The sequence below is a fragment of the Lissotriton helveticus genome, chromosome 1_2 (genome assembly GCF_964261635.1).
Source record: "Lissotriton helveticus chromosome 1_2, aLisHel1.1, whole genome shotgun sequence".
In the NCBI taxonomy this organism is placed as follows: Eukaryota; Metazoa; Chordata; class Amphibia; order Caudata; family Salamandridae; genus Lissotriton; species Lissotriton helveticus.
In genome coordinates, this window is record NC_136058.1 from 131,982,385 (window position 1) to 131,999,701 (window position 17,317).

Genomic DNA, 17,317 nt, shown 5'->3' on the forward strand with positions numbered 1-17,317 from the left:
GCGAGATGCCCTCAAGTGGATCACCTACTTTCTTACAGGATGTGCACTTAGCATCCGACTGGCTCCCTTCATCTCCTCACCCAAAGAAATGAGGCATAGCACAAGGATCATCACTCAACCTCACCCTCTTCAACATCTACATGACCCCCCCGCAGATGTCTTCAGATAGCACTGACTCAAAATAATCTCCTACACAGACAACAGTCAACAGATCCTCTTGCTCACGGAGGACCTCACCAACATCAAAACCAAGTTCTGCACCACCATGACCAACATAGCCAAATAGATAAGATACAGCTGCCTTCAACTCAACTCCCAAAAAACTGAAGCACTCATCTTCGGGAAGAACACCTCTGCATGGGACCACAGGTCGTGGCCGGCAGAACTCAGGCCCACACCCACATCAACCTCTGCATCATCTTTGACAGCAAACTGACCATGAAATGACAAGTTAACACAGTCCCCTCCTCATGCTTCCACACATTGCGCATGCTATGCAGCATCTTCAGATGGATCCCAACCAACACCAGAAAGACCCTCTCTCAAGCACTTGTCACCAGCCACCACAACTATGGCAATGCCCTCTGCACCGGTTTCTCCATCTAGCTCCTCAGAAGACTCCAGAATATAGAGAATGATGCAGCCAGACTCATCCTGGACCTTCCCCCCCCCCCCCTGAGAAACCTCCACTGGTGCCCCATCCAGAAAAGATGGCAATTAAAGATCCTCAGGCACTCCAACAATACTCTCCATGACCTAGGACCTGCCCATCTCAACCGTCCACTAAACTTCCTTAGGCCCCCTAGATACTTATACTCCTCTTCGCCCACACTCCCCACATCCGCCTCACCAGCAGCGGCAGCCGCCTCTTCTCCTACGTCACAGCCAAGACCTGGAACAACCTCTCCCTTTAGCTCTGTATGGCCCCCTCGCTGGCAGACTTCAGAAAGAGACGCAAGACATGGCTCTTCGATGGAGAAACAGCATCCAGATTCCTCTATGGGTGACAGACTTTGTGCTTTAAAAATGCTGATTGATTGATTGATACAAGATTGAATATTATTTTAACTTATAAAAGGGCTTTTGATATCCTTTACAAGTTGCAAATAATAGGGGTCGTGAAGGGAGCATCCAGTCTCCCATTTCCGATTTTGAAAGAAATTTATCAATTATTTATTACTGCAATTACAGTCACAAACCATTGATGAGCGACTGATCACTGAGTAGGGGTGGTGACTGATTTGTGAAGTGGAAGGGATCACCAGAGGAACCCTTTCCCTTGGGGAACTGTGTCGGCATCCTTAGGGGGAGAAGGCAGCAGTCCAGTGGGTCACTGCTTTCTTCCCCTCATATTTTCCAAAGCACATATTTTTCTAAAAGCAGCACTAGGTCCTTTAAGGAACACACAATGCATTAAAAAATAAAGTTTTCCATTTTGGAATGCAGTTATAGGGATTATGGTGTGCTGTCGTTTTGTGATACCCTGGAACTCAGTATTATGTGAACCGACCACACAGTACATAGATCGGATTCCAAAATACTACTCCATTCACATAAAGTCTATGAGCAATTTGCAAACACTTTTTGTGTAGGAAATAATAATACATAAGGACCCTAATTTGTAGAAGGAGATGGTTGCCAATGGTGCTCACTCCTTGTTTGCAGTCCTATCTGGTGGTAAGGGCCTGTAGAAATCTGCATATGGCATAATAATACAAACTTAAACTATTTACAAAACAGCCAGGTAAACAGTGATGTGTTTCCGGTATTTGCATAGCTTCAGCCTCTGTTCAAATCGTGTCTACTCTCCACTAATTAGCCAGCCACTAGTTGTTAAATGAAGGTTACTTTCTATTTGAACGGTGGTCTTCCAAACAGTTTATCATTTCTGCTATTTAATCAGTGGGTAGATAAACAATTATGAGTTTTGCTATTTGCTATTTGAAAGACGACCTCTTGCCAAATGGTTCATAATGTCTGCTATTTAGCCAGCAGCTAAGTAAATAGTTACATTTATTTGCTATTTCAGAGGTCACAAGCCAAATAGTACACAATCTCTTCTAATCAACCAGCAGCTAGGTAAATAATGAAGTGTATTTGCTATTTGCATGGATACTGGTCAAATTGAACATAATGTCTGATATTTCGCCAGCGATTGCTAAACAGTGAAGTTTCTGGCCTGTTCATAACATCTATTAGTTAGCCACATGCCAGGGAAATAGTACCGTTTCTTTAATATTTGCATGTATGATACCCAAGTAGAATAACTCCACTATTTAGCCAAATAGCAGGCAGTTAAGTAGCAATGATAAGTCACTATTTACCTGCTAGCTGGTAAATTGATATTTACGATATGCACATATAAGGATAGACAAAAAACGGATAGATAGATAGATAGATGGATGGATGGATGGATGGATGGATGGATGGATGGATGGTTAGATAGATAGATAGATAGATAGATAGATAGATAGATAGATAGATAGATAGATAGATAGATAGATAGATAGATAGATAGATAGATAGATAGATAGATAGATAGATAGATAGATAGATAGATAGATAGATAGATAGATAGATAGATAGATAGATAGATAGATAGATGTGTGTGTGTATGTTTGGATGGATCAGAAGCTACTGGCTTAGTATTTTATAAATAAACATTCTTACCTGCGCTATACGTTCCAGATTTTCTACACCCTTTATACGAAGCAGTTAATGTTCCTTCAAGAGTTTCATCTTCATTGGTGGCCGAAAGCCCGAGGGATATACCTGCACAGTAACTCATTGATTTAGAAGTCACATCTACAGGGGAAATATAAGAGGCAATAGAAAATTAAACAAAGAAATTAGGCTGGTCTTTATTAACTGTATCCTAGGAAATTAATTGTACTTCCTTTCGTAGAAAGGAAAAGCCTGTTGCATGAAGTGACAGAAAGGCCCTCATTATGATGGGATTAAGGGGGGTGCAGTGTTTACACACAGTGTTCATGGGTGCAGGAATACTGCATATTCTAGCAGGTACAAATCTAGCAGTTCACACCTGGCGGACTCTCTCCTAGATACAATACTGCCAATACGACACAGTGAAGCATTTTGGTGCCCTCAATAAAAAGTGGAGCTTGGGACTACTGCATCTGCTCACACCGCAGGTCAGCATTGCCTCCCTTGACCTCAATTCTGAATATAATATGAAGCAATAAGCATACATGTATCAATCCTATAGAGTTGAAAGACCATTTACTTTACATTAACTTGTGTTCTTAACGATAAGGCAGTGGTCATCAAAATGTGATATGTGCACATTATGGAGGCATGAAGGGATTCGCATTGGAAATATTTACAGGTAACGCGGTGGGGGGTATTTCCAAATGGGCAATGAAAAAGGAGAAATGATCTAGCCAGAGTATTCTAGTTTAGGATCACTTGAAAGTTTGTTTAAAATTTTAAAAAATATACCCACCATAATTTAATATCACTGGATTCAATTGCTTTGCAATGCATTTATATTATGTGTATGAAAGGATGCCTTGTACTTACTGGGATTTGGTCTTCTTTCAAACTCAGATGACCAGCTATTTATGAAGCAATTCTTTCCTAATTTCCAATCATACGTGTTTAAGTATTTTACAAACGTTATGTTTTCCTACCATTTATGCTTTTAAGTGTATTATTTTCCCATTTTTGACACTGGTTTCAGCAGAAAATGTATTATGGGAATTGTCAATCTTATATTTGTATATCAACAAACAAAGGGGAGTGGGTGCGCTTATAGGCCCAGCATATGAGCCCCTCGAATATATCAATTCTATCAAAAAGGTATGCAGTTCCTAAGGATACTGAAGCCTCTCCGTGGGCAGAGTCTAGAGTTACTCCATATTTAACAAGCCACGCAGGTCCGAGTTACTCCATATTTAACAAGCCACGCAGGTCCATTCAAGGTGGTCGTGTGTGGCTAGGTAAATATCATTCCAGATTTTGTGTTGCCCTTGCAATCAATACCTTGCCTGGTGCAAGAGCAACAAAAAACATTGGTAAATGTTCCCCTCAGTATGCCAGAAAAATTTTTTTTCAAACAGATGAGTGGAAAAATGTACTTTGAGTAATGCGTATACTTTTTTGACAAAAATACACTTACTATTCGAGTAACAAGTTTATCATTTCTGTCCATTTCTACTTTTACCATAACTTTCTGTGCCATACGTCCGTAGTTAATGAGTTATGCATTCTGAATTTGAGTCCCTCCTGTGAAGTGGGAGGACATAACATGGATTAATAGAATATCATAACTTTCACTCACCTGAATTTCTCATGAATTCTTTGCTGACCACCAGGATGTGTTCAAAGATGCCGCCCATTGTCCCAGATGTTACAAAATGTGTACCATAATCATTAATGAATTTAGCATACATTCCATAGTTGTATTGATCTGGAAGGTCCATAAGGGACAGCACAAAGTCTTCATCGAGAACTATGTTTGTTTTCCTCATGGTGAACTGAGCTGTCTGCACCTCGGTGCGCACCCTAATAAAACCAAATCGCTGTGGAAAAAGCAACAATAGGCTTCAATTAAAAGCATATCTCTTTATTGGTACTTCAGGTAACATAACGCATGTGCACACGTTTGATTGCATGTGTTTATAACATGCTAGCATCCATTAATTTTTCTCTAAAGAATAACCTCGTTTATCTTTCAATAACCAATCAGTACTGGCACAAAAACCTGACACAAGGTTTGAAATGCAAATGCAATTTTGAATGACTTTTTTGGCGCAAGTCCTTACCTGAGAAAAATAATAAATGCCACGTGCATTTCATTCAAGTGAACCAACAAACCACGAGGTCACTACGTTGGTGTCTATCTGTAGCATCCTGCTACAAAGAACCACAGACACAGGTTCTTATATCTCAGAGCTTTATTTAATACAACTTGCCTCGACCCTGTCCCTACTCTAACTGCCCTCATCCTGTTCTGACCCCTCCTCTTCCCCTCAGCCCATCTAGCTCCGCCCATCCCAGCTACTAGACTGTCAACTATATTACATCTCCCCCTTTCTTAACAAAATGAGCTTAATGTCTTCAGTGTTCGCAATTCTTCAATCCACCACACGGGTCGGTGAACGGCCTGTTTTTCAAACTCCAGTAGTGTCGAATCAGTGGTGGGCTTGGCTTTGGTCAATCTTTCTGTTGTCTTGATCAAGGCATTCTTGACCACGTTGCGTGTGAACTGTTTACTCTCACGGTCCGCAGTCCTCATGTTTCCTTCCGGTGGTGTGACTACGGTTGGTTCAGATGCTCGATCTCTTTCACGAGTGGATAATGTTGCGGTCCTCTTCCGAGCACCCGCATCTACTTTTGCTTCCTTTTGTCTTGTCCGGCCGAGGGCAACACTGCCCTCAAATTCAGAGTCATGTATACCAGACAGTACGGTGTTACCTGATGAGACTGTCTTGGTTTGGTTCGGTAACTCATTCGCCGCATCTACCCTTACTTCCTTTTGGCTAGCCCGGTCGAGAGCAACACTGCCCACCAATTCAGGGCCATGTATGCCAGACAGTACGGTGCTACCTGATGAGACGGTCTTGGTTTGGTTCAATAACTCATTCACGGCCTCGGGTTGTCTGGCGAGCTCGTGAGCTATCGGTGCATAGGCATGTTTCTCTCTCATCTGATGATCTCTCTCTCCTGACACGTCCGGCTTTCCTTGCGGAATGACTGGCTGGTCCCTTCCCGTCCGGTTACTAAGGTCCACTGTCTCTGTTTTCCTTTTGTAGGTCCTGTGAGTCAGCCTCGCGGACCCCTACAGGGGTGACGGTGTCTGATCTGTGTCTGGATATACTTGTGACTGACATGACAGGTTGTCAGGTGGAGTGACTGAGTATTCAGAGACCTTAGTGTGTGACATGTTGCTCTTGACGGGAAGGATGTCCTTTGGTTCCATGGTGTGTTCGGGTGGTTGACGCCATGTCTGTTGTCGGGACCATGACTTGGTCGACTCACGGGATTGGACAGACATGTTCTCTGGGTCAGAGAAGTCTCTTGTCGACTTCCAGGATCGGGCAGATGCGCTCTCTGAATCAGAGGAGGTCCGGGCCATACCCCTTTTAAAGGATCGGACAGACGCGCTCTCTGAACCAGAGGAGTTCCTGGCCATAGACGTGCTTTCTGGGTCAGAGAAGTCTTTTGTCAACTTCCAGGATTGGATGGATGTGCGCTCCGCGTCAGAGAGAGCCTTCTTCCCATTCCTTCTCAAATGTTTCTTTGAAACTGTCTTGTGTAATGGATTTTTGAATTCCGTAGTCCGTGACAAATTGCTCTTTCCCTTTGAATTGTCTTTGGGATGTTTCTCCGTGTGCCTTTGTTGGAGCATCTTCAATGCTGTCTCATTTGGGGGGTTGTTTGATGACCCCACGCTTGTTCCTTGTGCTTGATCCCAAGCTTTTGCCTCTTTGTTCTTCTCGCCTGAAGTTAACGATTTCCTCTCCGTTTCTTCGTTGTCGCGGGAGCCAAAGATGCATGGATCTTTTCTGGTTCGTTGCTGTGGAGGATCAGTCCATCTTGTGCGACCTGTTTCTCCTTCACACTTGTTTGATGCTCTAACACCTCTGATCTGGGGCTGTTGTGGTCTCCTGCCAGATGTTTCCTTGGACTCGTCTTCACTGCTTGACGACTGATGTTCCTGCGCCGACTTCAGGTGTTGACCAGTGCGACCCCTTCTTCTAGGGTTTGTCTTTCTCTCCCACTTGTTGTGCAGGATGCCCTCTTGTCCAGGATTGCGATCTGTCCCACTTGACGCTCTTTCCTCATCAGAGTACTGTGTGTCATACTTTGAATGACTCCTTGAGGAACTCTTGAGGGATGAATAACTCTTTGGAATTGTCTTTTGGATGGTTGACTCTGAGTCATCTGACTCTGAGTAATCCTTGGTTGACTTTGAGTAGTCGGACGCTGAGGGGTCTGACTCTGAGTAATCCCTGTCACTTTCTTTGTCGCTGTATCTTTCCCGTTGTCTTTTTGAATGACTCCTTGAGGAACTCCTGGGGGGCGAATAACTCCTTGGAATTGTCTTTTGGATGGTTGACTCTGAGTCATCTGATTCTGAGTAGTCCTTGTCACTTTCTTTGTCACTGTATCTTTCCCGTTGTCTTTTTGCTGGTCTGCCTTCCCTCTCTCTCCTTTCAGTTTTGTTTGTTTTCTGAGTTCTATCTTCCCAGGTATCTTGATGGTTTGCTCTCAGGTGCACGTCCTTGAATCCGTCTCTTGCTTTTATCTGCCTTCCAATTTCGGCCTTCTTGATGATTTCCTTTAACGACCAATGCCCTTGCAGGATCTTGCGCTTGGTGTCAGGGTTTGTGCAACCTTCAACTATCCGAAGTCGAACCGCATCCTCATTTGTAAAAGTGTTGAAGTGGCAGCCTCGTACCAGACTTTGTAACCGAGTGATGAAGTTTGGCAATGGTTCGCCTGGTTCCTGCCGTGCTGTATTGCAAACCATGCGGTTATGATACACATCTGTCTGTGCGTTGAGATGGGCACAGAGCTCCCTTTGGAGTCTTTTATAGATATCTGTATCCTCTTTGGAAAATGTCCTGATTGGGAATCGGCCCTCAGGACCCACCAGATGGAGGAGTAGTATCAGACATTTTCTCTCTCTTTGCTCACCATTGGCTTTTAAGAAATCTTCCAAAGCTTCGAGCCACCAGTGTCGTTTGAGATCCGAGATCCAATCATCAGTCTGCACCGCTGGGGGCGGTACTTCAAGGTCTGGAGTGACCCGCTGTGCTACGTCTCTTCCCGCCATGAGAGAGGGAGATTCTGGTCAAGGTCTTTGGTCTGGTCGTTTGCTTGTGCGTCTTTTATTTTGCAGACACGTGTTACTTCATTACATTCGCCACTGCGCTTTCGCTTGCGTTTCGCAATGTTCGAGTTTCCACCCTTGCTGACGTTTGTTTTTTGTCAATGTATGTTTGTTAAGTCACTCTTGTGGTTGCTCGTGCTTATTCTGTTTTGGTTGCCAAGACTTGTTCATTGTTGTTCACGCGCCGTTATCCACGCTTATTCATTTGCCTTACCAATGCCTGTTTCTTGGCATTTACCAGTGCTTGTTTATCTGCACATACCAAGGCTTGCCGACGTGCAGGTACCAATGTTTGTTTATTTGCATGCACCAATGCTTGTTTATTTGCATGTATCAATGCTTGCTTGCTTGTCTTTGCCGATATTTGTTTGGTCTTCGCCAATGCTTGTTTCATTTGCATATACCAATGTTTGTTTCTTTGCATGTACCAATGCTTGTTTATTTGCATGTATCAATGCTTGCTTGCTTGTCTTTGCCAATGTTTGTTTGGTCTTCGCCAATGCTTGTTTTATTTGCATATACCAATGTTTGTTTATTGGCATGTACCAATGCTTGTTTATTTGCATGTGCCAATGCTCGCTTGCTTGTCGTTGCCAATGTTTGTTTGGTCTTCGCTAATGCTTGTTTTATTTGCATATACCAATGTTTGTTTATTTGCACTCACCAATGCTTGTTTGCTTTTGCTAATGTCTGTTTGGTCTCCGCCAATGCTTGTTTCTTTGCTCTCGTCAATGCTTGTTTATTTGTTCTTGCCAGTGCTTGTTTATCTCCATTCGCCAATGCTTGTTTATCTTTTCTTGCCAATGCTTGTTTGTTTGCTTCAACCAATGCTTGCTTATTGCCTCTTGCCTGACTTCAAAATTGCCGCCTGCAGTTCACACAGGGATGGTGTCCCAAGAGTTGCCTGACTCAAAGATGGCCGCCGTGGTTATCTGCAGGCACTACTTTCTCTCTCTCCATTCAACCTGATTCTTCACACGGGACTCACCGGCAGTGCTTCCAGGGTCAGCATACTCCAGATTTGGCTCCCTCTGGTCACTGCTACAATCAGGTGTGGTTGGGGTGGGCTCCCGCCTTACTTTGCAGGGTCCTCGGCGGTGACTTGCCAAGTCTCACGCATCGGGGGTGAGGTGCCAAAGCTCACGCATCGGGGGTGAGGTTTTCCGACGTCGGACCTCACCCGGGCTCAAATTTCAGCACGCTCAGCAGCGCTTAGCAGTAGACCTTCGTGGGGCGATCCACCCCAGGATTCACTCTTCTCTGGCCACTACAGTCTTCAGGTTGGGTTGGGGTAGGCTCCCAACTCACTTTCGGAGTTCCCGCTCTCCGGTGCCGACAGCGTGCCAAAGCTCACGCATCAGGCGGAGCTCGAGTTTTCGGCGCGAAGGCTTCTTCTTTTCTCGAGCGCTTCAGCTCTCGTGGTAGCGGCTCCCTCTGGGCTCCCACAATGACAGGAGGGGCAGGGTCACCTACTATTTATCTCTCCTTTGGCTGGCAGCATCACCTACAGCAGCAGACTTTCTCTTTTCGACGCTGCAGGGGACAGGGTGTCTTCCTGGGGTTCTGCACGCAGTGGGCTTGCTTATCCCACCCTCGTCGCCAGTTGTAGCATCCTGCTACAAAGAACCACAGACACAGGTTCTTATATCTCAGAGCTTTATTTAATACAACTTGCCTCGACCCTGTCCCTACTCTAACTGCCCTCATCCTGTTCTGACCCCTCCTCTTCCCCTCAGCCCATCTAGCTCCGCCCATCCCAGCTACTAGACTGTCAACTATATTACACTATCGTAGACAAGTGTAATTGTTGACACAAGATCTAACCTTTCCACTATCTGCCATAAAACTGGCAATGCACAAAACTGAAACCGTACTTATGAGCTTTGATATATCCCGGGAGACCAAACTACATCACGTGCTCCAGTTCTGCCAGTATCTTGGTTCTATGCATAAAAGTTGCTTCATGCCATCGAAAATGGGGATATATATATATATATATATATATATATATATATATTACAGCTCCGTGGGGTTGTCCAAGTAGCGGGTTGCACTCGAAAATACATTTCCGAAATGCGTCGGGCCTATTTCAAACACGCAACTGCCTATACCAATAAACGCTTTGGGGAAGGCGCACGCAGGCTCGAGTGTAACACGCTACTTGGACAACCCCACGGAGCTGTAATATATATATATATATATATATATTACCTACTGGCGGTCGCCAGTAGGTATATATAGTTAGGATTTTTTCTCTATGGGTTTTTTGAAAATTCTATGTCTAATAACTTTGGCGTTTGTCGACGGAATCGGCTGAAATTTTCAGGAAAATGGCACATTTTGTTTCTGAGCAGCCCTTGAAAATTTGGGGGGGGTTCGTCCAGTGGGGGCCGAGAAAAAAGGGGGGTCCCAAAACGTGTTTTTAACATTGAGTTTTCCATAGGGCGGTTGGCCTCACTTTTAGCCCGAACGGCTGAATGGATTTGCACGAAACTTGGCAAAATTGTAGGGACTGGTAGCCCGATGTGCCTTTTGTAGGTCTCAATATATGTGCTCCAGTGGATTTTGAGAAATTAACGTTTAAAAAAAGATATATATCTGTAACAGCGGACCGGTTAGCGCTCTGGTTCGCGGACTTTTCGCGCAACGGAGCTTTGTGAAGCGAAGCTGATTGGTTCTCCGGCGTCTGTCAACATTCCAAACAGTCCGTAGCGGCCGCCATCTTGTCTCTCGGTAGGATCGAGAGACAAGAGGAGGTCAAAACAAAGGGGGAAATAACTATAAGGGGGCATAGTAGATCCTCGCTGACCCCCTAGGTTTGATGTGGAGGTTTTAAAAGGGCCCCGCGGGGCAAAAAAAAATAATAAAAATAATAATTGAACGGCTGAATGGATTTGCACGAAACTTGGCAAAATATTAGGGACTGGTAGCCCGATGTGCCTTTGCTAGGTCTCAATATATGTGCTCCAGTGGATTTTGAGAAATTAACGTTCAAAAAAAGATATATATCTGTAACAGCGCTCCGCTTCGCGTAACGGAGGTTTGCGAAGCTGATTGGTCATTCTGTCACTGGGCTATAGTTGGGCTACATCTGGCTGATATTTGGGCTACATTTGTTTTTTTGTGTGTCTGGCGGCCATCTTTGGGCTACATTGGGCTACATTGGGCTTCATTGGGCTACATTCGGCTAATTAGCAAATAGCTCATCGCAAACTAGGAATGGTAAAGAATCGCTATTTATTCCTTAAAGTTCGCTATTTAGGAAATGCAAATAACTTTTATGATACATATGGCGGTTCATCTCTAACAAGATAAGAAGCATAGGGATAGATTTATGATGACTGGCGCATCACCAGGGATGTGTTAGTCATTCTGTGCCGCTGTTCCGTCACCTATGGTGTGCTGCATTTACAATGCGGCGCATCATGGGGCAAAAACAGCACAGATGCGTGATGTATCTGTGCCGTAAAGGTGGCGCATTGCTGGAGTTGTATCGCAAGTGTGATGAAGCTCCAGCAAGGGTCGGGGGTGCCCCTGTCGCAGGGTTTCTGTTCTCACACAGAACTGTGGACAGAGGATTGGAACCTCGGCGAATTAGGGTGTCCCAAAACTCACGTTAGTAATCAAAAACTATTTAGCAAGCTAGGTACAGTGTCACATTGGATATAACAAACTCTCAATGTTTAGACAATCCAGAATATGAACTTATAGTACCTCAGGATACGTGGAACTCATGAACAGTCGGTCGTTATATATTTCTTAGAAACCAGAACATGGAGTTAAGAAGAACACATGTGTATTTGAAATGTTTATTTACTAATGCCGTCTTCTCAGGCGTAGTACCTTAGATAATAAAAGTACACATATTATCAGTAGCAAAATTACCAGCATAGTTACTAGTACATAAAAAGTGAATGGTGATAGTATGTTAACATGCTGTAAATGAATAAGAGTTAGCAACACTTATAAGCAGCCGCGGGCCGTGGAGGGAGTTACGGTGAGGCAGGGAGGCGGGGAGGGGGAGAAGCAGGGTGGAGAATACAAGTACACATATTATCAGTAGCAAAATTACCAGCATAGTTACTAGTACATAAAAAGCGAATGGTGACAGTATGTTAACATGCTGTAAATGAATAAGAGTTAGCAACACTTATAAGCAGCCGCGGGCCGTGGAGGGAGTTACGGTGGGGCAGGGAGGCGGGGAGGGGGAGGGGCAAGGTAGAGAGGGCTCCACCCTGCTTCTCCCCCTCCCCGCCTCCCTGCCCCATCGTAACTCCCTCCACGGCCCGCGGCTGCTTATATCTCACCCTCCCTAATACACATATTATATTATTTGCTAAGAAGGTCTCTTTGTGTTGGTTTAGGGCGTGTCCATACTTTAGTGTCTTAGATTTGAAGGAATCACATCAGCATACACCAGCTCTCTCTTCATGTGAACCGCATCAACTGTTGTGTATGTGTGTTCGGCAAAGCAATATAAAACCCGCCTCATGCCCAGAATTGGCAGAAGTTGCACTTATGTTATGAGTATGAAGTCGTGGAGATCAGACCTCATAACAATTCTGTATCGTGTTGTTCTTGAAACTTTAGCACTCGCTGTACAGATATAGTTTAACAAGTAAAGCAGATAGTAGACCAATAACATATTATTCTCATGTAAACCACGATGAACTACTAGGTGGAAAGCTAAAGCAACAACTAAGTGTCGTGTGCAGAAGTTGCAAAAAAGGAAAAATGGCGTTTAAACCGGTAATGAGCCCATGCTAACTTAACACGGTGTAAAGATATCCAGGACCTAGATGACACCTCCTCATGATCCGGAAACGAACTGAATAAGATAATAGAAGTGCCATCTCATGAGAGCAGATTGCAAGTTTATATGTGGACGGTCCGCAAGGTAAAGCATTAAAAACTAGGAAAATTCAATGCTAAAGAAAAATAAAACAGCCAAGTACTTTATCGAGTCTTAAGCCAATAGGCAAGGTAAATAATAAAAACTTGACAAATAAGTCAATGAATTGTCAATGAAATGCTAGTACTCAGCATATCAAACATGAAAAAGGTCTATGACATAACTGTGTATGCAAAATAAGCTGCAACAGCCTCCAATAGGAAGTCACCGTCTTCATCCGAAAACAGTTCAGCCATCCAATTTAAAAGCGGAAAAGAACATACGTGCTCTCCCAGCACCGGATCCTCTATCACCATCAGAGGACAGCTCGGTGGGTTTTCAAGAAAGCTGTGTTCCAAGAAAGACTGTGCTGCCGCCAGTAAATTCCAGGGACCAAGTAGTCCATGCATCAATGCCACAGCCATAATCCTTTCGCCAGGACAAATCAACTCGTGAGTAATGATAGGAGTCATCAGCTGATTAAAGTCGACGTCAGGAGAAACCGGTCCGCAGAGACACAAATCAATGGCCCAATCGAAATCACAGGTCAGGCAGTGAAATACAGGCTGGACACAGGTGAAGTAGGAGAACCGAAAAGATAATCCATATGCCGTGCTTAATATCGCCAACGGCATTGTGCCATAATATTCTAGCATGCGATTGCGGAACAGTGTCAGCAGCTGCAGGGTCGGAGGTTGCATAGGAGGGACATCCATATTTAAAAATGTAAAAAAGCACAAGAGCGTCCGCTGGTAATGCAAGTAAAAATGCAATCCACGAACCAGAGTGGAGAAAATGGAATGAAAGGGAGCAGGGATGACTCCAAAGATTTTCTCAAATGAAGTCACGAGACCACTGGTAACAACTTTAAAAAAGTGTGCCAGGGATTTTGTGGAGGATGCGTTAAAGATAGTCGGAAACATGTTGCTGAAATTGAAAGGCAAACCTGTGTACGGGTGTTCGCTATGTGAAGTACGAAAGTTTCACGGGCCGAACTCAAGGCCACCTCTCTCTGAGACAAAAGAGCTCTTATTCTTGTCATGCCGTTGAAACGTGTCCCAAGGTTGGTATTTGTGGCCAGATTGAAAACTCCCTATGTTCATGTGTGGGAGGAAATAGAACATTTCTGCAGCAAATAACCCGTTCACTTACTGTTACGATAAAAGGAATACTTTTTAATTAACTCAGAACAATCTTCATTATTGAGCATCAAATAACTACCATTTTCCAACAACTTGAACGTGGGGATGATAGCAGGAACTGGCGTGCCTTGCAACACGCAAGCCATATTTGGTCGGTGTTTGTTGCATGAATCGTGTAACTGTATGTGCCTACACATTAGTGAATGATCTGGCGTCTCAGTGCATTCCTCTCCATTCAGATAAACTTCTTGATCATCTTTGAAACATCTGTATGTGTATGGAAGCGACCAGACCTCATGAACAAAAGCACTACCTAAAGGTTCATAAAGACCTATTGGTATATATTTCATACAATTTGAAAACTTATATAAAGCAAAAGGCAGCGTTATTAAACCGTGGATAAGGCATGTTGCCAAAAAACCCGCAATCCTCTGCTGATGATGTCACTGAGCATGTCATGAATGATGTAATATGTGACATCATCAGTAGTGGATTATGGGTAATAGTATCTCTAGTTTACTCCCCTATAGCTGTCTTTCTTTTAACATAAGTGTGTGTTTCCTTCCCTTATACTTACTGTTTTTGGTTCGCTTCCAGTTCGCGTACCAGCGAGCGAACTAGGAAGCGAACTAAGAGAAATAGAGGTTGGCACAGTTCCAAATATTGTACCAATTTTTTAATAACGGGGAGGTAGTTCTGAAAAGAACTTTTTTTTTTATTTTTCTGAACATTTTTTTACTGTTTTTGAATTTTTCGGAACAGTTTTATATTTTTTTGGGTTTTTCTTGGAGGGGGCAATGAAAACGATTCATTGTAAAGGGCTCAACAGGAGCAACAAAACAAAAAAAAGAAGTATTTATTATTTTGGGCGTTTCGGACAAACTTGCATATGATAGTCAATAGCTCTGTTGATCAGAGTGATGCTTCTTTCTCCGTAGGAAATGAATCCATCGCAAAATACGCAGGTGTGTTTTACTTCACCAAATCTCATTTGTATATTTGGCACCATCTCCCTGCCCTCTGGTCCCGTTACTTCCGGTACAACAGATCTTCTGGCCATAATAGGGAGATTATCTAGGTCGTTCCGAAACTGTGCAGCACTGTAGTTGTTAGGATGCCACCTAGTCATATGGCGATGCATTGTGTAGTTTCCGAAACTGTATTTTTTGTCGGTCCCTCTGGACAGTCTATCTTGACATATAAGGCAAGTTACGTATCTTGCATTTACTTTTTTCTGACCTTTGGGAATTTTAAAAAATTGCCAAATGAAGTTTTCTTTCCGGTGAGACGTCTTGGGCTGCTCAGGCAAAAACTGCCTCTCTTCGTGCTTGTCCTCCTGTTCCTCTTCTTCTTCTTCTTGTTGAATTACAACTTGAGCAGGTGGTCCACTCTTCCTTGGATGTGGTGGAGGTGGTGGGGAAGCACCAGCTGAAGCTACTAAAGAAGCCATTGCTCAGTGATCACAAAGGGTCTTTCTCTCACAATGATGAAAGTCAGAGTGAGGAAAGAAGGAGGGATTTTCATCATTTGGGAAAAACAAGAGTTCTCAACCAATCAAAAGTGTTCATTTTAGATTATATGACCTAGTCTTACATCATTAGGAAACCAAAAGTGAAATGAACCAATGAAAAGTGTTATTACCAAGTCACATGACTTGCTGTGTTTACGTTAAGCGCTTTGCAGGGCCTCCCGGTTTGCTTCCAGAAACCTGCGCTTTGGCACTCGCTTCGCGTACCAGTTTGCTAACGTAGCACGTCATATGACGTATCAAGCGACAACGTGGAACGTCATGCGGACGGGAGGCGTCACGATGTTGTTTTCTAACGCGGCACTTGCGGTAAAGAAACGTTTACCGGCTCGCGGTCTATTTCGCGGCATCAAGGTCAGCTAACGGGAAGCTTCCCGATTCGCGAAGCGGGAACGAAGAAAAAAAAATATTAAAAAAAAAAATTATTCATAAACATATAAAATATATTTTTGGATTTAAAGAAGAATACATTTTACAGCTACAGATATTAGCTGTTAAAAAACCAATGAAATTCACAGAAAAAACCATAGGTTATAGACCATATATAGTTAGGAATTAGCATTTACAAAACCTTGAAAATTCACTGAAAAAACCATAGGTTATAGACCATATATAGTTAGGAAATAGCATTTAGAAAACCTTATTTTACTCACACAAAACCATTGAAATTCCATATATAGTTAGTTGCACTAACTATATATCGCGCACCTGCAATCCACTGCTGATGATGTCACATATTACATCATTCATGACATGGTCAGTGACATCACTGATGACATCACTGATGACATCTCAAATGACATCACTGATGACATCACTGATGACAACATCCAGTGACTGTATGCTTCTGTAAAGTTAAAATATGTCTTACATATTGAAGAATGAGTGGATGTATAAGTGTCTGGATGAAGGATTTAGTAGGTGCATGACTGACTGTATAAGTGAGTGATTAAATGTGTCTCACTGAGTGCATGGGTTAGTGACTAAACTGTTTTAAATTGTGCATCATTGTGTCTGTTGTTTTGTAATCTGATGCATGTGTTGATCATTAGCTATATGACTAACTATATGGGTTATTGATTAGTTGCCCAAGTATTTGTATGGGAGACTGAGTGTGTGTGTGGGTGTCTGGGAGGTGTATGACTCTGTGCATAGATGTGTGAGCAGTTGATTCACTAGATGTATGGGTTCAAAAGTGCATGTGGAAACATCTGTATGGGCGGTTGACTGTGTGCATGAGTGTATTGGTGAGTGAATGGATATCTCAGTGCTACATGTCAAAGTAAGTACATATGTAAAACACAGTACATGTGATAGTTGACATATATAAATAACTGTGCATAAGAGCCAGTGAATGTGTGAGTGGCTGTATGGATTATTGTGAACTTGTATCAGGGATTGTATAACAGAGTAAATATGTGTTATTATATGTTCCAATAAGTAAGGTGTGTATAACTATATAGTTGAGGAAATCGAGGTGTGATTGATTCTTTGCAAGACTGACTAGGTGTGTGAGTAACTCCATGGATGAGTGACAGTCTGTGAGTGTCTGTTTACACTGAGTGTATCTAAGGTTATATTAGAGTCTGAAGAGGTTCATTGTATCATCACATGAATGATGTCATCAGTGATGTGATCAGTAATGTCAAATGAGATGTCATCAGTGATGTCATCAGTGATGTCATTTGAGATGTCATCAGTGATGTCATCAGTGATGTCACTGACCATGTCATGAATGATGTAATATGTGACATCATCAGCAGTGGATTGCAGGTGCGCGATATATAGTTAGTGCAACTAACTATATATGGAATTTCAATGGTTTTGTGTGAGTAAAATAAGGTTTTCTAAATGCTATTTCCTAACTATATATGGTCTATAACCTATGGTTTTTTCAG

At 43.1% G+C, this 17,317-nt stretch overlaps 1 protein-coding gene across 1 annotated transcript in view; it reads right to left on the reverse strand.

Annotated features, from left to right (window-relative positions):
- Window positions 1–17,317, reverse strand: part of C8A (complement C8 alpha chain) — a 438,546-nt gene that overhangs the window by 164,909 nt on the left and 256,320 nt on the right. The window contains exons 7-8 of the mRNA XM_078670076.1: window positions 4,301–4,541; window positions 2,671–2,805 (exon numbers count right to left, since the gene is read on the reverse strand). Coding sequence (XP_078526202.1) covers window positions 2,671–2,805; window positions 4,301–4,541 — 376 coding nt within the window. The remainder of the gene's footprint in view (window positions 1–2,670; window positions 2,806–4,300; window positions 4,542–17,317) is intronic.